At 50.1% G+C, this 22,018-nt stretch overlaps 2 protein-coding genes across 8 annotated transcripts in view; one reads left to right on the top strand and one right to left on the bottom strand.

Moving 5' to 3' along the window:
* CLK3 (CDC like kinase 3) overlaps positions 1 to 1,902 on the bottom strand; it is a 32,676-nt gene extending 30,774 nt beyond the window's left edge. The window contains exon 1 of the mRNA XM_075132957.1: positions 1,883 to 1,902. The gene's annotated coding sequence lies outside the window, so the exon portion shown is untranslated. The remainder of the gene's footprint in view (positions 1 to 1,882) is intronic.
* LOC125643910 (uncharacterized) overlaps positions 1,541 to 22,018 on the top strand; it is a 39,191-nt gene continuing 18,713 nt past the window's right edge. Inside the window, exons 1-16 of one of the 7 annotated variants that reach the window (XM_048867175.2) lie at positions 1,541 to 1,869; positions 2,735 to 3,145; positions 3,678 to 3,829; positions 5,673 to 5,946; positions 6,653 to 6,750; positions 7,792 to 7,891; positions 9,931 to 10,056; positions 10,983 to 11,108; positions 13,263 to 13,367; positions 13,833 to 14,021; positions 16,400 to 16,638; positions 17,283 to 17,511; positions 18,432 to 18,511; positions 19,822 to 19,918; positions 20,719 to 20,789; positions 21,506 to 21,569. In XM_048867175.2, the coding sequence (XP_048723132.2) occupies positions 2,924 to 3,145; positions 3,678 to 3,829; positions 5,673 to 5,946; positions 6,653 to 6,750; positions 7,792 to 7,891; positions 9,931 to 10,056; positions 10,983 to 11,108; positions 13,263 to 13,367; positions 13,833 to 14,021; positions 16,400 to 16,638; positions 17,283 to 17,511; positions 18,432 to 18,511; positions 19,822 to 19,918; positions 20,719 to 20,789; positions 21,506 to 21,569 (2,172 nt within the window). In that variant the 5' untranslated portion in view covers positions 1,541 to 1,869; positions 2,735 to 2,923. Of the gene's footprint in view, positions 1,870 to 2,734; positions 3,146 to 3,677; positions 3,830 to 5,672; positions 5,980 to 6,652; positions 6,751 to 7,791; positions 7,892 to 9,930; positions 10,057 to 10,982; positions 11,109 to 13,262; positions 13,368 to 13,832; positions 14,022 to 16,399; positions 16,639 to 17,282; positions 17,512 to 18,431; positions 18,512 to 19,821; positions 19,919 to 20,718; positions 20,790 to 21,505; positions 21,570 to 22,018 lie in introns of all 7 variants that reach the window. The other 6 variants (XM_048867176.2, XM_048867174.2, XM_048867173.2 and 3 more) reach the window with 6 other exon arrangements.

Raw genomic sequence — 22,018 nt, 5'->3', positions numbered from 1 at the left:
TGCCCTCATGGTTGCAGAGAAATGCTTGAAAAGTCTTGAAGAAAAATACAAAGAACCCAACATGTATTTTAAAAAAAATCTCATATTTTTGCAGCCTGACTCATGAGTTTGAACATGGAGGGTTGGCAGGCTTTATCCCTGGATCTGGGAATCCCTGGCATGGCTAGTTTGCCAGCATTCAGAGGGGGGTTGGATTCCCAGCCCCCTTTCCCCCTTTGAGTGCAAACATGAATGTCAATGAAAAGCTAATAAAGGGATCAGTGGTTGCTGCTATTAATAGCCGGTGAGTCACGTACAGTATGTGAAAGAGACTTGATGGACGTTTTGGGAGGTAATTGTTGTTGGAAGGCTTGTGCAGGCAGTGGGGAATGTGGAGTGCTAGGTAAATGGTGTCTGTAAAGGGATGTATAGAATAAGTGGCAGGTGGAAAGGCAGCGCACCTATAACTGCAAATGAACTAAGAGGGGATTGAAAGAAAACTGACACAACAAAAAAACTTCAAATCCAGACTCCAGCAAGAAATTGCTGAATTGGAATTTATTTGCAAATTGGATACAATTAACTTAGGCTTGAATAGAGACTGGGAGTGGCTTAGTCATTATGCAAGGTAGCCTATTTCCCCTTGTTTTTTCCTACCCCCCCCCCCCCGACATTCTTGTTAAACCCTGGATTTGTGCTGGAAATGGCCCACCTTGATTATCATACATAATGTAAGGAGAGTGATCACTTTGGATAAGCTATTACCAGCAGGAGAGTGGGGTGGGAGGAGGTATTTTTTCATGCTTTGTGTGTATATAATAAGATCTTCTAAACTTTCCACAGTATGCATCCGATGAAGTGAGCTATAGCTCACGAAAGCTTATGCTCAAATAAATTGGTTAGTCTCTAAGGTGCCACAAGTACTCCTTTTCTTTTTGCGAATACAGACTAACACGGCTGTTACTCTGAAATCTGCCACATAACAGATACGATTTGCTACCTGTTGCATTTCGTTATCGAGAAAAGTAAATTACTCAACAGAGATTTTAAGCTACTTAAATAGAATCTTTAAAATAATTAAAAACCAAATACGAAGTTGCCATCTTTCCTTGCTTCACCACTGTTCTGTCGTGTGGCCTTGGGCAAGTCACTTAATGTCTCTCTGCCTGTTTTCCCTCTAGTTAGATTGGAAGTATCTTATTTTTTTTATATCTGTGCACTTTGCCAGTCATGAGTTTAAGGCTAGATCAGATTTCTTTGTTTTAACCAGACAGTTACTGCAGGAAGGCAGAGCCAGAGAAATGAGGTTTGCTTTTTGTTCTGAAAGCAGAGAGTTTAGTTGTGGAGGAGGGTTTTGGCTGGGGGATCTGGTTAGTTACAAATTCACTGTCTGTGGCGACCCTCACCCCCCACTGCTACCAGGGATGGAGCCCCTCAACGCCCAGCTCCCTCACATGGGATCGCAGCTCCATCATCACGATTCCACTATCCCCGGGGCCCAGGATGGAAGTGGGGGAGGCAGGTTTGGGGCAGTTTTACTTTCATTCCCAGGGAAGTGCTGAGCATAGAGAGAGAGGGACAGTGGCAGGAGAGGGGCCCAGGGTGTGTGGGGAAGCGTGGGCCTGCTGCGGCTGGTGAGTAACTCTGCCAGGTGCCCCTGCCGCTCCCCCATCATAGCCGCCTACGCGTCACAATCGGAGCCAGTTTATCAGGAGAGGGGGAACAGGCACTTTGAAGCTTGTTGCCATCTCGGTTGCCGTGGCAGCAGCAGTCCTGTGTTTCCTGACATGGAGAGAGGTGGTGAGTACAGCAGCTGAGCTGAACGAAGAGACGCCCTGGAGATTCAGTCGGACGGGGTCCCCGAGGGCCTGCGGGGAGACTCGCGGAGGGGTAAGTCACTTACCAGTGCTCTGCTTGCACTCTCCCCAGTGCCTGCGTTTCTCCTGGCCAGAGCTTGGAGCAGAGGGCGCGGCCACTTCACGTTCCCCAGGGCTTGGTCTTTTCTGATCACACACCCTGTGTTGGCAAATGCAGGGCATTGTGAATAGAGATGGGGTCCAGTTTGGAGCTATAGGGCCAGCTGGGGGAAAAGGTTCCTCCTTCGGACTCTCCCCATGTTGGGAGCTGACGTTGCCAAGGAACCACTGAGCCTTAACTGCCCACTCATGTTCTTCTTCCAAGTCCACGGTCAGAGCCTCCCGCCTCCCTCTGCAGCATCGTTGCCTGTGTCACTCACCTCCACAGGGATGTTTGCTGTGGGATTGACCAGGTGGGCTCTGTGACTGGGAGGGGAGAGTGGCCTTCAGCCTTGCAACTGAGGTGGGATACGGGCGTTCCTGGTTTTGAGCTCATTCAGGAAGTCACCTCCGCGAGAGGAGATGCAGCCATCTGTCTGTGGGTTTATGCCGTGCTCAGCGCTGTGACATCTGAGAGAAAACACAAAGGGTTCTCAATGGCCTTCACCTCCAGTGCGGCTACCAGCACAGTCCAGGGGAGAGGTTGGGGTTGCAAGCCTCCTCCTGTTCCCTCTCTTCAGTGTCCTGACTATACAGATCTGCCCAGCCGATTGCAGCCAGAGGATCTGCCCCATAGCGCAGTGTGCCGATTCGCACGGCACCCTGGGAAATGGAACAGAGGATTCTGGGATGTGCTTGGAGGTGGCGCAGTAGTGAGTGACATTGCAGGGTGAGGTATCCCATATGAATTCCCTTGTTGGGTATCCACTGATTCTTCCTTTTGCTGCCCTTGGTGACAGGCCTCTGGCACTCAATGCCACAGCTGGATTGCATCTTCTCCATGTCCCATAGATCTGGATCTGTGAGATTCCCCTTGGAAGCTCCAGGGAAAGTGCCGTACGTGAAGCAAATGTCAGTACCTGAGACTCAGCTGCACTGATGACCCTTCGAGGGAGGGCACCCCCCCCCCCCATACCACTGGGCCATAAATGTCCCACCAGAAGCAGAGCAGCTTTCCTGGCCTGCCGTCCCGATACAGCGGTGATGGATGCTTCCAGCATGGCACTGACACAGGGGTCTCAGGTTGGGGTTGCCAGGATCCTGAGAATAGTAAAAGACGCCCACAGGCATCTCGACCCTGTTCTGTGTCGGAGCTGGAGAGGAGCTACACAAACAGCTACCCCTCGTCAGAGGTCCCCTTCCAAGGAGAGGTAATGGGACCAGCTTGACTTTCGTGCTGGGGGACCAGGCACCTTTCTGGGGCTTCATGGGATTCCTGCAAAGGGGTCATGTTCCACCCCTGGCCTTCTGCTTATCATACCATGTGGCTCCTAAGATAAAGCAGGCTGATGTCCTGCTGGTGATGGGTCTGGGACTCGATTCCTTGGCACACTCAAACTGCTCAGAGGGCAATATGCCAGCAATCCCCCGTGATCTCACCTCTGGCACAGAGGCCATGGGCATTACCTCTGCCACACCCCAGATTCCCTCTCCCTCACAAGCTGAACTGCGTTGCCATGAGCGTTCATGAGGTGGCTGGGTGGCAGGGGTTGTTAGTGACTGCTCCCATGATTCACTGCCTTTGTTCAGGCAACATCGCTGACATTGATGGGGAGTGATTCCAGTGGGGGACGGGCAGAGTGAAAAGGAGAGAATGTGAGTGTGTGTATCAAGGGGGGGATCAAGATGGAAGTGGCACATCCCTGTCCTCTGCATCAGTCTTTTCTTCCTCACCTCATTCAGAACCCTCTGAACGGGACGCCAGGACCCCGGGAGCCCAGCCACGCAAACAGCACATGGAGAGAGTCCAGCAGGGGCTCTCTTAGCCCCAAGCACATCGAAAGAGCCAGGTCCATGAGCCCCTTGCGAGGGATCCACTCCATAGATAGTGGGATGTAAGTTCAGTTTTAAAAGAGCTTGGGATGGGAGGGATCCCGTGGGAATCGAGTGGAATTGTTTGTGATTGAGGGGTGCAGAAAACTTGCTTGTTGGGAAGATTTGCAAGGAATCTTTCTTATATAAGTACAGTTTAGGTGGATGGATGGAAGGACAGAAAGAAATACTTACAGAGCAAGTCAGATCCTTTTCTTAAGCAATAAGTTACAACCGGAACTCCCTGCTGCTGTGTGTTATTGGATCAGCTTGCTTAACACATTTCAAAATGGATCAGACACTCACAGCCAGACAAATAGCATCTGCAGTCACACTAGGTAAGACAAAACAAGGGCTGTTCATCCTCATGCTTCAGGCCAGAAATTGATCACCACTTGCAGCCAGGAAGAAATTTCCCTGCTGGGTATAGCCCTGCACAACTCGGTGCCTGAAGAGGTTTTCTCCTTCCTTGAAAGCATCCCGCATGCAGGGGACTGGATTAGATTTATCATTGGTGAGTTTCAGGCAGGCAATTGCTATGTTCTTACACCACATATCTGGGGTTGTGAATTACTGGGCAGTAAGTTGTTTCAATCACATGAGTTTAATTGCATCAGCTGTGGAATACTGCAGCATAATTCATACTCTGGAGTGACTGGTTTTGGTTAATTTCCTTTTAAAATAAGAAATGTGTTCTTCCCCTGAGAACTATAATGGGAAAAATGTCCCTAAGATTGATTGATCTATCAGTTGATCTGTTCATCCCCATACGTATCCATCCATACAGTCATCCAAACTGAAATGATGGTTTCACTAGCATTCCTATAACTCTGATTTTACCAAAGAAAGCCCCTGAGCAAAGAGCAGAGGGGAAGTAGAGTCCAGGCCTTTAAATTTCCACTTGCCTTGCAGAAGCAGCAGGGTTTTTTTAGTAGGATCTCAGTGTAATTCAATGGAATTCACCTGTAGGACACCAGCAGGACTGGGGGTATTTTCAGGTGTCAGGACTGCAGGTGGCTGCCTAGGGTACTGCCTCTCAGGAGTCACTGGAATAGCACAGGGACCATAATGATCACTCAGCAATACTTTTGTCCCCTGCTGCTCTTCCCAAGGGGCCTGATCCTGACATGGGCTAAGTATCAGCAATTCCCACTAACATCAGAGGGAGTTAAAGGTGCTTGGTAGCTCTCGGAATTAAGCTTTGGCAGTGAAGTTTATGCCTGCTCTAGTCCTGCTCACTCCCACCAGAAAGGAAGGCCATGTTTCTGCTCAGCCATGTGTAGTGGCTGCATTTGGCTCTCAGATTCCACCTCTCCCTCCCACCATGCCTCCTTTGAAGCAATGCTGCACTTAGTGCGGTGGTTTCTGGGACACATTTGGTAACAGACATCTGGTCTTCCCTGGATTTGCCTGAGGACTCCCTGGAGGTATCAGGTGTTTACTGTTAGCTTTCTCAGCCATTCATTGAAGGAACTGGGGTGGGTATTGAATCTTTAACAAAGAGAGGTTTTCTTCTAGCTGTTTATAGGGCATCTGAGTTACATAGGAGTTATCCCTTCTCCTTTCAGTCATTCAGGTTTCATTTACCTGATACTTGGGATGACATCATCCTACTAGTTCTCCAGTTGTCGATAGAGTCTTCTAGGATATAGAGGTTGGACAAGACATTTTTCCTAATTATGCCCCAGAATCCATTGCACCAGGTAACCTTTAAAGACAAGTGGTATGACTAATGAGTTGTGAACAATGGTTTAAGGATCATCTTGTCATCATTGAGGTCTCCTGTTAGCTATCCTCGTTGCTCTGCCTTCCCAGGCCTTTCAATCAGTCGTTAAAATTAAAAAGGATGGATCTCTTTCTTGGCAGAGTTTTAACCAGTGACATGGAATGTGCCAGGAAGCATTCCAGCCCACCACTCAGAAGGAGGCATTCTTTATCTCGTCTCCCGGACTGGGGCACAGAAGAATATGGTCCCATGCGGCCACTGGCTCGAAGGGTGTGGAGTGGATTGGAGCTGGACCTGCGGGGATCTTTACCAGAGAATGTGCAGAGGACAGCGGCGCTGGGGCCCTCTCTGCGGGACACTCCTGGGGTGCTAGAGGGCCAGGCAGAAGCGCTGCAAAAGCTGGAACTCAACAGGGTGAAGTTTGAGCTACTTTCCATTAAACAGAAGGTAAACTGGAGTCTCTCCAAAGCCTGGGGAGTTTGTGAGGACCTGTCTGATTGGGACACAGGAGGAGCTGCTGGTTCTAGTCCTTCTTCTAGACACTCACCTGACTTTGGGGCTGACCCTGAGACATGCTAAGCACCTGCACCCTCCATTGGTTTCAATAGGAGCTACATGTGCTCAGGACCCCTCAGGGTCAAGCCTGATGAGTCTAACCAACTCCAAGCTTCTCAGATGCAGCACATTACATCTCAATGGTCTGGGCAGGCTGCTCACTTGTTTCCATTGGGATGACTCGAGCCAGTGTGTGCCCATCCTTCAGAGGGTGAAAGCAGTACAGTGAAGCGGGATGGTGCTGTTCACACTCTCTGTGCCTGCGTGCTCAGTGCTTGCTGAGATCAATGGAAAGATCCCACTGACTTCCGTGGGCTTTGCACTAGCTAGGCTGTGTCCCCTAGCATGTGCTCTCATTTGAGGAACTAGAAGCTTATGATCCTGAAGGTTAGAGATGCCTATCTGGGAGGCTGGAGCAGCTTCTGGCTTATCGCTGTTGGGAATAGTCTGGCCTCTGTCATGGAGAATAGAGAGTGGCACTCCTCTGGCATTGTTCTCTTCAAGGTTTAGTATAAAATTAAGCTGCTTGCCTTTGAATTCTCTCCTGACCTCGCCTTTCCCACAGCAGATGGAAAGCTCCCTCACCCAATTAGAGAAGGAAAAGAGCTGGCTGGACCTGTCCCGCTATGAAGACCAGAAACAGAGAGGGGACCTGCAAGAGAAGTACGTGAATTGGGGGTGGTGGTGGTAGGAAGGCTTTGGGTTAAGAAGTCTAGACAAGGAGTACGTAAGATGCAGGCAGCTGCAACAGGGTCAGAGGTACCGTACAGAGAGAGACGAGGGTGCACAGTGGGTTGGCGAAGACGGCAGCTTAAGGAGCTTCTTGTTTAGCATGTGAAATCATTGAGCTAGAGTGGAGGTTTTAGGCATACCTAAGGGAGTTAGGCACCTACCTGCCTTAGGTGCACCTGGAAATCCTAGTCTAAATCTTTCGGTCAGCACCATATTACCCTCCCTCAGCAGCCTGCATTCTCAGTGGGGCAGCTGCCCCAACCCAGGAGACTAGGTGGCTCGGGACTGGAGGTGGAGAGTGCCCCTAGGCATCCATGTCCACTCCAGCCCTGGCCAGTGGGGAGTGAGTGAAAGTTCTTCTCACTTGAGACCTGTTTAGTGGCTTGTGTGCGATGAGTTTCTCTGTAGAAGGTCTCAGTCCAGTCCTAGTGGACTAGTGTCCACACCAAAAACGCAGACCCCAGATTTGGCCGTTGCTGTCTCCCTGGCTGCAGAGAGGCCAGGGTTTGAATGAACTCCCCTCAGGTCAGGTTTGGTGTGTGCCCTGCTCTGTCCCTTGTACCTGTTCTCTGGATAAGCAAAGGACTTCAGTGTATAAGTCAGCCTGGCACCTTTCACCAGCACTGAACTCACCAACGTAACCTACTCTTCTTCCTTAGGGAAAGGGGTTGTGGTGGGGACAGGGGACAGTGGCTGACAGTGGTTGGCCCAGAGGTTGGGAGCGAGCATGGGGGTTGGAGCAACCTGTCAGTTTGGGTCTGGGGCATCTCTAGAGGGGGCACAGGGAGCAGCTGTTGGACAAGGGGTCCATTTGGAGCATGGGGGTGGGGACAGCTGTCAGGTAGTGCCCAGCCAGTGGACATGGTTGTTGGAAAGAGGGCAGGGGGAGGGGCAGTTGAGAAAGTGACAGAGAGATTGGGATGTGACGAATGGAAGCCGGGTGGAGCTGCTGTCTGTCTGTCTGTTTTTTAGGATCTTTAATTTGGAGATGGAGGTGGTGAAGGCCAAATCCTGCTTGAGCAGAATGAGCTGCCACTCAGTCTCCCCAAGTCCCAGCCAGAGGTTGTCTGTGGTAAGGAAGGCCTAGCAAACCCCAGTGGCTATTACCTGGGGCTGGGCCCAAACATTTCAGAGAAAGCATTGCACATAGTAGGGGATGGAGCCCTGGCATCGGGCAGTAGCACCATCAACTGCCCGCAATAACGATTGTAGCACTGGAACAGGGCCGGGGCACTTGCAATTGCATGCACTAGGATGCTGCACTGGTCCAAGGCTGCAGCCCTTGGAATTGCACAGCAGAGGTTGAAAGATTTTGGGGCAGTGGGAAGACCAAAGGGTTAATATTATGTGTCCTGATTCCTAAAGTCCCTGCAGGCTTTTTCAGGCTTGCTCTGGAGCCTCATTCCCCTGCACATACTCAGGGTAAATCTTTGGGGGATGAGTGCAGGAGTTGCCATCCCGTGTGCTCTGTGTTGGGCTCTGCTGTGTGATTCTCCCTGTTTGCTCCTGGACTCGGGACACTTGGAAATGTGCAGCTCCCAGCCAGCAAACCCACAATTAGAGGACTCTCAGGAGCTAAATATAGCACAGGGCTGGGGGAGGAGGGGAGCAGTGACCTTCAGGCTCCCTGCTGTCAGTGGCCTGCGAAGTCTGGGCAGACTTTGAAAAGCCTTGCTCCCATGGAGCAGTGGGATGGGCACTGTGATCAGAGCGCAGAGGTTAAGGGGAGGCTGACCCTGGGGCTTCCATGGGAAGGCAAAAAGATCTGCTTGCCCTTTTCTTCCCCGCCCGACCTGCTCTGCACACAGGCTAGGTACAATCCTAATCTCTGAACTCAGCGTGTGTGCAGGGAGCAATCTTCTTGAAAGGAGGCAGAGGGGGGACGGTGCTCCAGCTCTGCCCCTGTCCACGCTGACTGGCTGGCTACCGAAAGGGGAACACTTTGCAGAGGTGGGGATTCAGGTGAACCCCTCCCCTCCACCTTGTATCTCAGGGATTGTGCCCCCTTCCCCCAGTAATCTTGCGCTGGGGAGTACAGCTCCACACTGCCCCCAAGGCCAGGAGTAATTGGCACAGTCTGTCCCTTAAAGTGACAGGCACAACAGTAATACTTCCAGCAGATAGACATGCTCGTTCTTTCTCCCTTGGGCACAGGCTAGAGGCTAGAGCTGGTCGTATTAGCCATTACAGGCAGCACTTGTTAGGGACTGAGCCCCGTTTTGGTTAGCAGATCGCAGTATGGCCAACCCCATGTGTTCCAAAATCATGAGGCTGACTTAATATTCATGGCTTTTTTAAAGAAAACCCAACAGTACCTGGGTTCTTTACCGTCACCTCCTGATTACAGAGCCTTTGAGTAACACCTGGGTCAAGTATTCCAGCTTTTCTCTGCAACTATGAGTGGCAGAAACGTATTTTTTTTAACAAAGGAAAGGTGGAATTCTCCTATAATAACATGAATCCAGCAGCTGGGGCTTTACGAAAAGCACCGGGTATTGCAAGACTCGAGGTCTAATTGTGAGTTGGTCACACTAGGATTGTTCATGAGCCGAACCTGAATCCTGTGAACAAACGTTTACCCAATCACTTCCAGCCTGGGAGAAGGTTCGCAATCTGTTTGCGCTGAATAGGCAGTGCTAGCTATTTGTGAGGCGTTACTGGTCACCATACTTGCGTGGTATTTCTGCTGCCTGATTGGTTGACTGATTCTTTTTCAAATAGCAGAATGATGACCAGGGAATGTTTGTGACACTCTTGCTAATGTTTGCGAAACAGTCAGGATTTGTGAATATTTTCACCAATGCCTGGCAGTCCTGTGGAGGCTTGTGAAACAGTCAGTCATGTTCATCAGAAGGGATGGGTTGGAGGCAGGATTCACTGGGTGAGATTCTCTGGCCTGTGCTGTACAGGAAGTCAAATAAGATGATCATTATGGTCCCTGCTGGTCTTAAAAATCTCTCTCTTTTGTGATTGTAGCGAACCAAACTGGGTGGCTTTTATTCCCAGATCAAGTTGTTTACTATTCACCCAGCTCTGTGCATGCTAGGGGGTGGTTCGTGACTTTGAAGCCTCATCCTAGCTGGCTGATGTATCCATTCTGTTGATTTGTAGGAGAAGGAGGAGCTGAACCGAGAAATGACAGCTCTTCAGGAAACCCTGAGTGGTTACAAGGAGCACATGAAGGTTCTGGAAGCAGAACGGGATGAAATGACCCAGCAGCTGAACTCAGCCAAAGAGGTTAGTTCCTTGGTCCAATGTGCACAATCCCCCTGTCACTGTCTAGGGATATGACTACACTGCAATAAAAAACCTGTGGCACTGGGTCCCAGAGTCCGGCTCAACTAACTCACGAGGCTCAAGCTGTGGGGTTAAAAATTGTGGTATAGACATTCGGGCTCGTGTTGGAGCCTGGGCTTTGAGACCCTCCCCCCTCATGGGTTTCAGAGCCCTGGCTCCATCCCAAGCCCGAATGTCTACACTGCAATTTTTAGCCCCACAGCCCAAGCCCCACGAGCCTGAATCAGCTGACCCGGGCCAGCCGTGGCCATGCTGCAGGTCTTCCATTGCAGATTGGGTGTACCCAAGTGGGCTGGAAAAGGATTCACTGCACTATTTAGGCACCAATGAGTCCATGAGGTCCAGAAAATAGACACAATTAGAAACATCACATGTTGGAGCTGAGACTGGACTCCTCACTCCTTCTGCTCCAAAACCACACCTGCTACTGCCTGGACTCAAAGCAATCGCGTTTAAATTGTGTCTTGTCAGCAGGCCTGCAATGTATCAATTCACTCCGACACTCCAAGCCTGTACGTTACAATATATACCCTCACATGCTTCCTGTCCTGTCCACTCGCCTCTGTATCCTCACTGCACCCCACGCTCCTTAGGGACGGGTGAACCTCAAACCATAAACACACCAAAATTTGGATGCTTGTTCTCAGTCTACAAATGAGGCTGCTTGAGCAGCTGCCCCACCCAATCACTGCAGAGTTCCCGGAAGATGTACAAATAGTTGCTCCCACCCCTACCTGGGTGTCCACACATTTGCTCCTCCCTTCTTCCAGCTTCTCTCCAGAGGAGAGATGGGGCTTAGCTACCCCAGAAGTTCAGGCGTTTCGGTTCCCTACTTCAGAGGTTCCCTTGTTCCTTTTGCTTCCCAGGGGCAACAGCTGGCTTTCAGCCAGACCAACGAGGCCAACCAGAGAGTGACGGATTCGCTCCAGGCGACAAAAGCACTGCACAAGGAAATTGGCAGACTCCAAGGGGCTTACAACAGCACCAGCCGGGTATGGGGATGGAGGAAATGTGTGGGTCTGAGTAACGAACAGCCTGTGATTGAGCTCCCATTGGTAGCATGTAGAACAAGGTCTCCCCTTGTACTACTGGCTGATGCACCATGAGTACAAGAAGGACAAGCTGTTCTCTACGTGTGCGAGTACGGGTGTGATGCGTATCTGTGTCTGATGGGGGTGTCATGCAATGAAGTGACTAGTGTACACATGCGCTAGGGGGCTCCTTACTGGCTGGAAAGTCAGACACGTTTAGGCATTCGTGGGCTCCCTCTCCCTCTTGTGGCTGACCCAAGAAGAGGCTAAACTGTTGAGTGCTCCAGAAGTGCACTTGTGGAGTAGAAGATCTAGATTTTGGTTCCCTGCGCTGCAGTGCTGTGGTCTGGCTGGCAATCAGGATGGCTGCGTTTTCTATTCTGCTCTGTTCTGTGTAGGCTTTTATTCTGTGCTCATCACTGTAGTATCTGAGCACCTTGCAGTAATGCAATGTGACTGCACATCTGACACATGCTGGTTATTCGCTCATCCTCTCCCCAGGGGGAGAAGCGTGTGGATTGGAGGGTCTTGTTTTGGTAGGGTTTTTATTTATTTGTTTGTTTGTTTCTTTGGGGGTCTTTTGTTAAACAGACCTGTGCTCTGTGTTTGTATTAGAGAAGGCAGGTCAAAGAAATGTGCCCCGCACTTGGAGCGGGAAGCAGTGAGGTTTGGGATGGTCCTCAGTTCCTGGGGGAATTCATTCCCCTGTATTGGATCACCCCCAGAGAAGGTTCTGTTTCCTGCACAGATGAGCTTGACCCATGTTGCTGAAAGTTCCACTGTGCCAGAGGAGCAAACCAGGAGTCTTCGGCCGGGAGCTTTAAAAGGTCTTTTCGATACCCTGGGCGCAGGCCATGGAACGCTTTGAAGATAAGGACTGAGACCTTCAACTTGCTTTGAAATGCTACAGATTGTCAGGGAAGAGAGCATGTGCCAGGTGTGATGTGCTTATGGTAGCCTGTGTTGCTGAGGTGACATGCTACAGCATTCTGTATTAGTTGGAGTTTCCTAAGTGCTGAAGGTTTCACATCTAGGGATATCGCAGTGCTGTAGGCCAGCTGAGAGGTGATGAAGGCATGAGTAACTGAGGCCAGGATGGGACAGAGTCTCCTAGCCAACCAGAGATGGTAGAATGCATTACTCATGGCAGTTGCAATGTGAGAGCTCAGCATCAACAAGGAATCCAAGAATACTCCTAGAATATGCACTGAATTGATCAACTGTGGGCGTGAATCTTCAATCAAAGGAGACTGCTCCATGACTGCAAACTCCTCAAAATACTCTCTTCTGTTTTGCTTGGCTCAGCATCAGCTAGCGGTTCTTCATCCATGAGATGATTTCATCCAAGCACTGGGCCATCTTTGTGGTGGTTGCGTGGTCATATGCGGTGAAGGGTGGGTAGAGCTGTGTGTCATCTGCATGTTGCTGGCATTTGAGTCCATGTCATTGGGCCAATTCACCTACTGGCTGCATGCAGATATTGACAAGGACCAGAGAGAACTGATCCTCATGGAGGCTCACAAGTGGTGGAGATGCAGTTTGCCATCACTACTCTCTGGGTGCATCCCTCCAGGAAGAGCTCAAACCATTTTAGTGTGTTACTCTGGACTCCAGCCAACTCTGTCAGGCTAGACAGCAGCATCTCATGGTCAGCAGTGTCAAACACTGCAGAGAGGTCCAGGAGAATGAGAATAGATGTCTGGCTTCTATCCGTTGACAAGAGGAGATCATCTATCTGTGCTACTAAAGCAGTTTCAGTTCTGTGTCCTGGCCTGAATCCAGATTGTGCCGTGTCTAGAACATTAGCTTCAGTTAGATGTGCTTGTAGCTGGCCTTTAGCTAGCTTCTCTATGAGCTTCCTCAGGAATGGGGGGGTTTGACACTTGGGTGGTATTGGCTAGAACTGAAGCTTCCAGGGTAAGTTGGTTGGACTGTTGAGTGTTAGAAGGAGGACAAAAGATTCCTTTCTGAATGAGGCCTTAGCTATTTGGCTAAGGGTATTTGCCCCAGTTGTTCATGGCTTTCTGTCACATGCCAGGAAGGATTCACAGATCAGTTACAGTCTATAAATATGATTTGTTTTTTCTCATCCTGATGTGTAATGTTCCTGGGCAGGAGAAGGAGCTGCTGTCTTCCAAGGTGGCCAGGCTGGAGGAGAGAGTATCTGAGCTCACCATGAAGCTGAAGCCTGCCCTGTCCGACAGGGAGAGGTTCCTAAAGGTATTGAGTAGGCGCAGGCAAATGAGAGAGAGAGAGAGGATGGGGAGTGGTGGGGAAGAGAGGCAATGGGGAGTGGTGGGGAAGAGAGGCAATGGGGAGTGGTGGGGAAGAGAGGCAATGACACAAGAGGAGGAACAGAGTGGGAGAAAGGAGAATGCCGGGGAATCCAGATCAGCCCTGGGTGCAGAGAGGCCATTGGGAAAGGTGACTGTCAGGGCCAGCTCCAGGCACCAGCTTTCCAAGCAGGTGCTTGGGGCGGCATGCAGAATGGGGCGGCAGTCTGTGTCCCGCGGCGGCAATTCGGTGGCGGCTCCGCTTGCTCTTCCCGCCACGGTGGCTTTTCGGCGGCAGCTCCGCTGCTCTTCCGGGCTCGGTGGCAATTTGGCAGCAGCTCTGTCGGCAGCGACTGCTTGGGGTGGCAAAATTGGCAGAGCCGCCCCGGTGACTGTGCTGCTTGGCTTTCAGGAGAAAGTGGAGCTGCACCAGCAGGTGCAGGATCTCACCTTGCAGCTGGAACATGCGCAGCGGAGCCAAGAGGGCTTCAACGGCCAAGTGTCAGACCTTCACCTGGAGCTGGTGAATGCCAAGGCCCAGGCCAACCGCCAGGACCAGGAGAAGGTCCTGATGAAGGAGGAGCTGGTGACCCTCAGACAGGTGACTCCTTGAGTGACTCTCTGAGCTGGGTGCGGGAGCCACGAGTGGACTCTGCGGGCATCACCCACCGACCCCGCTCTGTGAGCACTGCTTCCAAACCCCACCCTTCTCAGTGAAATGAGGGCCCTAGGGCCACTGCCCCCTAAGAGCCAGTAATAAGCTGCTTTAGTAAAGTGGGTTTCCAAGATGCTCCCTCCATTCCCATATTCCCAACCACTTGCCCTACCCCACCAGCCACCCTAGTCTCAGGTACAGTGTTAGCTTGTGTTCGTGCCCACCACCACCCTCTGCTGGAGGACTGTAGACCTTCTCTTCTCCAACAATCCCCTCTACTATCTGAACTAGCACTGAGGTGCTTGGATCCAGGTGCCCTTAGCTTCTGTCTCCTCATGACATTCTTGTCATCTATCCACTGCAGCTTGGTGCCCAGGCTAGACTTTCCAGGAACTGGGGTGAAGCCCTGAGGCTCTATTTTGAGCTCATGGAAAAGATCTAGAATTTGTAGGGCTGTCAAGCAATTAAAAAAATTAGTCATGATGAATGGTTCAATTAAAAAAATTAATCACGATTAATTGCACTGTTAAACAATAATAGAACACCATTTATTTAAATATTTTTGGATGTTTTCTACATTTTCAAATATATTGATTTCAGTTACAACACAGAATACAAAGTATACAGTGCTCACTTTATATTATTATTTTTGATTCCAAATATTTGCACTGTAAACATGGTAAAAGAAATAGTATTTTTCAATGCACCTCATACAAGTACTGTAGTGCAATCTCTTTATTGTGAAAGTGCAATTTACAAATGTAGAATTGTATGCAAAAAAATAACTGCATTCAAAAATAAAACAATGTAAAACTTTAGCACCTACAAGTCCACTCAGTCCTACTTCAGCCAATCGCTCAGACAAATAAGTTTGGTTAAATTTGCAGGTGATAATGCTGCCCGCTTCTTGTTTACAATGTCACCTGAAAGTGAGAACAGGTGTTTGCATGGTACTGTTGTAGCCGGCGTCACAAGGTAATTACATGCTAGATGCGCTACAGATTCATATGTTCCTTCATCTTCAACCACCATTCCAGAGGACATGCGTCCACGCTGATGATGGGTTCTACTCGATAACGATCCAAAGCAGTGCGGACTGACGCATGTTCACTTTCATCATCTGAGTCAGATGCCACCAGCAGAAGGTTGATTTTCTTTTTTGGTGGTTCGGGTTCTGTAGTTTCTGCATCAGAGTGTTGCTTTTTTAAGACTTCTGAAAGCACGCTCCACACTCGTCCCTCTCAGATTTTGGAAGGCACTTCAGACTGTTAAACCTTGGGTCGAGTGCTGTAGCTATCTTTAGAAATCTCACATTGTCAAATCTGCAGTGAAAGTGTTCTTAAAACGAACAACATGTGCTGGGTCATCATCCGAGACTGCTATAATGTGAAATACATGGCAGAATGCAGGTAAAACAGAGCAGGAGACATACTATTCTCCCCCAGGAGTACAGTCAAAACTTAATTAATGCATTATATTTTTAACGGCGTCATCAGCCTGGAAGCATGTTCTCTGGAATGGTGGCCAAAGCATGACGGGGCATACGAATGTTTAGCATATCTGGCATATAAATACCTTGCAATGCCAGCTACAGAAGTGTCATGCGAATGCCTGATCTCACTTTCAGGTGATATTGTAAATAAGAAGCCAACAGCATTATCTCTTGTAAATGTAAACAAACTTATTTGTCTTACTGATTGGCTGAATAAGAAGTAGGACTGAGTGGACTTGTAGGCTCTAAAGTTTTACATTGCTTGTTTTTGAGTGCAGTTCTGTAACAAAAAAAAATCTACATCTGTAACTTGCACATTCACAATAAAAAGATTGCATTATGGTACTTGTATGAGGTGAATTGAAAAACACTATTTCTTTTGTTTATCATTTTTACAGTGCAAATATTTGTAATTGTGTTGTAATTTAAATCAATTATATTTGAAAATGTAGAAAAACATCCAAAAATATTTAATAAATTTCAATTGGTATTCTATTGTTTAACAGTGCGATTAAAATTGCCATTAATCGTGATTAATTTTTTTGAGTTAATCGCGTGAGTTAACTGCGATTAATCAACAGCCCTAAGAATTTGTAACCTGAACAGAGTCATTTCATGGGTGGGACATGCCTGAACTCCTCATGTCTCTGAACTGAGTTGGTCTATTTCTGTAGGTCATTTGGTGTCAATTGGATCTCATGGACCAGAATCCAAGATCCTTGCCATCTTGTCATACACAGCTTCTAGATTTCACTTGCTGCTGTACTGTGCATGGACATCACTGCAGTGAATTAGGCCAAGTCTCAGCTATGCACATGGGTTCCCACTGCAGGTAAATGAGAAGCTCTCCTCTGAACTGGGTCAGAGCCACCAGAGACTGGAGACCTCCCTGGGTCAGCTCCACCACCTGGAGGCTGAGAAGAAGATCCTGAACAATAGGATCCAGGCCCTGGAGACTGAGCGCATGCAGCTGCTGGGTGAACAGGAGGCACTGAAGTCAGAGATGCAGAGGGATGCTGGAGGCCAGGGAAATGATGTGGCAGCTCTTCAAACGACCTGCGAAGGGCTCAGGTACCCGAATATTGGGAGCAGGAAAGGTAGGAGACAGGAATAGAGAGGCACAAAGAAAGAGAATGAATCCCCTAGCTGAGCTCTTCATGCTACTTCTCTGCTTCTGTGTCTAGAGTGGAAGCATTAAGGGTCAGGGCCAAGATGGGAAGGCATCCTTCAGTCCAGCTGCTGCACAGCTCATCCTGGCTGTTAAATAATCTATAATCTGATGAACTGGCTTCTCTTTGCTGCAGTTCAGCCCAAAGCCGCTGGGTGCTGTCTAGCACCTTTCACACAGTGTGTATCCCATAGGCTGCCCAGAGCGAAATGATTCCAGGTGGCAGCGCGTGGTACAGATGGCAGAAAGGATGCTGGAGTGGGAGTTCCATTGGCCCCTTGGGTCACTGGGGAGGGGGCAGTGGAGTGGTGAGAGGTTTCTCACTGGATTTGGTGACGGAGGTGGAGGGAGGGAGGCTGTTCCAGGCAGCTGCAGAGGGGAAGGCTCTCTCACCAGCCCTGCTGAGCTGATACGGAGGACCAAGGAGATTGCAGAGGTGGGAGTGGGGAGCAGGTCTGTGGGGAAGACTGGGTAGGAGAAGCCCATGCAGCATCACTGGGTGCATTAGCCAGGCCCGGCGCTTTGCAGCACTCGTGCTGTTTTGCAGGGCATCGCAGTCCCTGTTGCAGGCAGAGAAGAAAGCCCTGCAGGCTCGCTGCATGGAGCTGGAGGCTGTCCTGCGGCACAAACAGGAGGAGTTGTGTGGCCAGCTCACAGAGCAGCAGCAGGTCTCCCAGCACTGGAAGGACAGATGGAACCAGGTGGCCGTGGCTCTAAAAAACAAAGAGGAGGAACTGGAGCAAGCACATGTGGCGCATCAGAGTTTGTCTGCCAAGGTGGGTCATGGCCAGTGAGCCCCAGGCCAGTTGCTGCCTCTCTGTCCCACCTGGCAGCCTTGGGATTGCACCATCTTTCCACCCCTGCCCCAGCTCTGCACTCAGCCACTCGAGTCTCCTTTCTCGTTCTCTCATCTACGCCCCAGCTAGTGGGTCACTGAGCTCAGGAGCTGGGAGCTGGGAGCTCCTTGGTTCTAATTCCACAGCTGCCACCAAGTCAGCATGTGACTTTGGACAAGTCACCTCCCTTCCATCTGCCTCAGTTTCGCCATCTGAAGAACAGGGAGAAGGACTCCTCCCTCATAGGGATGGTGGGAGGGTTATATATAGATCCACATACTCTTTGCACCAGTTTAACTACTGTGATTTTAATTTGATCTAGCTAAACCAGTGCAAGTTTTCTAGTCTAGACAAGACATTTGAAGCAAGAGGCTCAGAACCCCATGGTCAATACCCCCACCCAGCCCACCACCAAAACCACTGATTATATGTCAGCTTTGTACTGAGCTTCATCCTGATGTGCCCTGGAATGTAGCTAGCAAGGTGGCCAGCTTCTGGATCCCAAGGTGAGGAGCCCCTTTGACATACCTAGAACCGGACGGAAAAAGAACACAAAAATCACATGACTTTCTTTTTCTGGTTTCTTGAAATTTCTGAATTTTTCCAACCAGCTCTAGAAATACCTGGGATTGACAGGGAGGTGGGGAATGGGGTGGTTCCTTTGTCTGTCTTCTGAAGGCTGGTTATGTGCTAACATTGTGTCTGTGGCAGTGGATTTCAAGGCTTGCTCCTTCATCGGGGATTCCTGGCATGTCCCTGGGCTCTCCTGTACCCATTCCTCCTGAGGTGTCCCCAGGCACTGGCAGGGGGTCCTGGCACTGCTTAGTCAGGCCTAACCATCCTTCCCGTGTGCCTTTCAGCATACTGAGCTCCTGGAGGACTGCGAGCTGCTCCAGGTGGATGCGGAGGAGCTGGCCGAGCTGAGAGGCGCCGTGCGCAGGTAGGGGGTGAATGGTCTCGCTCTCCAGCTGTTATTTCCATAGGTCCTTTTGTCTCGCTGCTCTGATCCCTGCATTTATCCCCTTTCCTTTCCAGCTAGGGCCACCCTGCAGTGTGGTTTCCTCTCTCTTATCAGAAGGTTTTTTTTCAGACACACCATCCTGGATGCCTTGGCACAGGGCAACCACCTTAAAAATGAACTGGAGCATTCCTTGCATGCTTCCCTCCCCACTCGCCTTCAGGCTGCAGCTTCCTCTGGGCTCCAAGGACATACAGAGAGAGGCAGGCAGACGACAGTGGGCAGAACTCCTTAGGAAACCCTTTTTCTCTGGATCCATTGCAGAGGAATCCTGGACAGCTCGCTGGCATAAATGGAGTTGTGCCCGCTTCCATGACACTGCAGCTGCATTTGGCCCGTGGAGTTCTCTCCCTGACATGGCACCAGCGCAGACTTGGCACTTGATTCTGCTCCCATGGATTTCAATACTGGGGTAGCCGTAGTCGAGTGAATCTCTCCCTGCCTAGGCTTTAGTGCAGACTGTGCCGCTCCTGGGTGAACTGCAGTCTCCTGCGTGACACGGCCTAGCAAAGGCTTCACCCTGTGTCCCTGGTTTTGCATTAGCAGAGTCACAGCTGCATCGACCCAGGGACACGGCTGCTGGTGCCAGGAAGTCTCTGGTGAGGCTGGCATGCTGTGTCCCCATGTACACACCCAGGGTCCAGTTTCAGATTTGAGTGCCCAGGTCTGGGATTGGGAGCTCAGATTGGCACCGAGGTGCTGAAAATGGACATGGGTATATGTGCCAGCCTGAGGTCCCAGATACCCAAACTTGGGGGCAGGGAGGATGGAAAGATAGTGAAAAGCTTGCTGGGTCTGAGCCCAGTTGCCCCACTCTACGCAGGGTTGCCCGTGCTTCCGGCCCATAATGCTGTCATCTTCCATTCATTAGAGGGCAGTGGGGTCCCTACCCCTAGGGGGATGATCCACTGCTGCCTGGCACTACGGTGTGGGTGTGCTGCACCATTCTGATCGGGCAGTGTTTGACCCTTTGCCCTCGCTTTGCACAGGAGTGAACGACTCCCCAAGGCTCAGGACAATGGAGATTTGGGCCCCTGCAAGCCACTGAACCCAGCTGAGTCCAGGCTCCGAGAGAAGAGCCGTGGTGCTCTTTGTGGGACTTTCCAAAGCCCCTAAGTGACTTAGGAGCACACATCACGGGCAAAGTCAATGGGATTTGTGCTCCTGAGTCCTGTCAGGCATTTTGAAAGTCTCACCCCTAGTGTAAATTTACAACCCTTTTTATCCCCTAGCCTGAAGGAAGAAAATGGAGATTTAATGAGACAGCTGAGGGAGCAGCAACAGGCCACCCAGCTGCTGCAGCTACAGCAAGAGCTGGCTACAAACACAGTAAGCAACAGAGAGATGTATGCGCCCTTTTCCTCCTCCAGGGAGAACTCCTAGACACATTGGTCTGAGGGCCAGAAGGGATCATTCTGATGATCCAGTCTGACTCCCTGCATAGCCCAGCCCAGAGACCCTCACCTAATAGCCAGTTGCTCCACTCCTCTCTCTCCCTCTCATCTCCCCTGTCCTGAACACAGTGTCCAGTGGTACATCTGGGTGCCCACAGTGCTGCAGAGACACCAGTCAACCCCTGCCTCGCTTTTATTTTCATCTCCCTTTTGTAAGCTGCATACAGTGTCATATCTCACCACTTGATCCGGGGATGTAAATCACAGCCGTTATCAGAGCAGGCTGGAATGAGTGAGCAGAGTTCTGGCTGAAGCCCTGGCACATCCCGTTTCATACTTTCTTTAGCATCTGACTCAATCGTAGCAAAACAGGTCAATGGCTGTTCAGGGCAGCGCCACAAGCCAGGGTTCAGCCTCAGTACCATTGGAAGGAATGAAAAAGGTCTTTGGTTAAATACAAGCTGCTGTTCTGGCCAGTTCCAAGCCTGGGGGCTGGTGGGTTCTGGGGAGGTGAATGATTGGTTGATAACAAAGATGGAACCAAGCAAAGGACATTATGGACTCACTGTGATAGATCCTAGCTCTCCATGTGCCACCCACCCCCCAAACACACACAAGGGAGGCAGTTGCTTTGGGGTAGGTGGGTTTGTTAAGCTGGGGAAGGTGCCAGATCGGGGATGAGGGAAGCCAACACCTCAAGTTACTTGAAAAACCTCTTATATTTGTTCCTTCCAGTCTGTACCGGGATCAGGCTCAGAGAGGACTTCAGAACAAGAGGCCCTTTACAAAAAGATCCAGGAAACCCAGTGAGTTCTTGCTTATCCTGTCATGCTACAGAACTACTAGATTGACTGGCTGGGAAGTCACTGGCAGGTGACGGGAGGGAGATTTCTTGCCTGGAAGACAGTAGGGAACAGCTGTTCTTGTTAATTGAATGGCTCATCCGCCATCCTGTTGGAGGCAGTTACAAGCCAGGACTTCCCTTTTGTATAAAACTATAGGAAGACTCTAACAATGAGAGATCTTGGGTCCCTCGATATTACCCACCAGGCCCGAAGAAGTGTTGGGTGATGATGGGCTGTCTAGTCAATGTAGGCATCTGCCTCTTTTCCAAGCTCCTGCAGACCTAATTCATTCCCTGTGTAACTCTGCTGATCATGGAGTTGCTGACTTTGGATCCTGGGGCTCACAGAGTTGACCAGACTTTCTTTTAAGGATCCTGTGCCATGGTTTAGGACAGTCTCTTATTAATTGGCACACAAGTAGCAATCTACCCCCAGCTGTAATGTGTGAAATGTTGGCTCTCCTGAACCACTGAATTCAGCAGCAAAATTCCATTGGGTTGCTATTGCCAAATAAAAAAGACTGGGGCTAAGATCCTGTTTATGACACTGGAGATTTATTGGTTTACTTCTTGGTTTCGTCCGTCCTTTTCTCAGATTGGCTTCCAGGGAGTGGATATTGTGGAAATCTCTGGTTTCTCTGGAAAATAACTGGGTTCCCTGCATTTGTTTCTTGTTAGCGACAGGATAAAGAGGCTGGAGAATGAAAAAGCGGAGATGAAGTCCGAGATCAGGAAGCTGAAGGTAGGAATGGCTTTGTTCCTATCTCCATGTGCCCGATTCGTGGCAGGGACGCATGATGGTTTCAGTTACAGTCTTGGGAGCCTGGTGGAAATCTTTTCTGCTCCCTAGAAACCCAGGGAAATATCTCCTGCTGGGATCTGACTCCGCTACAGGGATACATTACAATTAGGCCATGCATTCACATGTTATTTCTACCCTCAGTCCATCTGGAGCACCCTCTCTTAGTGCTGGCTCTCATGATACCCTGGCATGATGGATGGACTTTCAGGTGATTCTTTAGTGGACTAGGTCTTCCCCTCCAGGAATGGCATCCTTGTGGATACTCAGGCTCCTGTACTCTCCGCAACATCTGCCCTTTAGGGGTCCCACTGTCACATCTTAAGAGCAGTTGGAGGTGGTACTTTTGTTATGGTGTGGAACCCCCTTGGCCTCCATCTTAGCTCATTCTT

This window comes from Caretta caretta, chromosome 10 (assembly GCF_965140235.1).
Source record: "Caretta caretta isolate rCarCar2 chromosome 10, rCarCar1.hap1, whole genome shotgun sequence".
Lineage (NCBI taxonomy): Eukaryota > Metazoa > Chordata > Testudines > Cheloniidae > Caretta > Caretta caretta.
The sequence above is the reverse complement of the archived record's forward strand: the minus strand, read 5'-3'. Positions and strand labels throughout refer to the sequence as shown.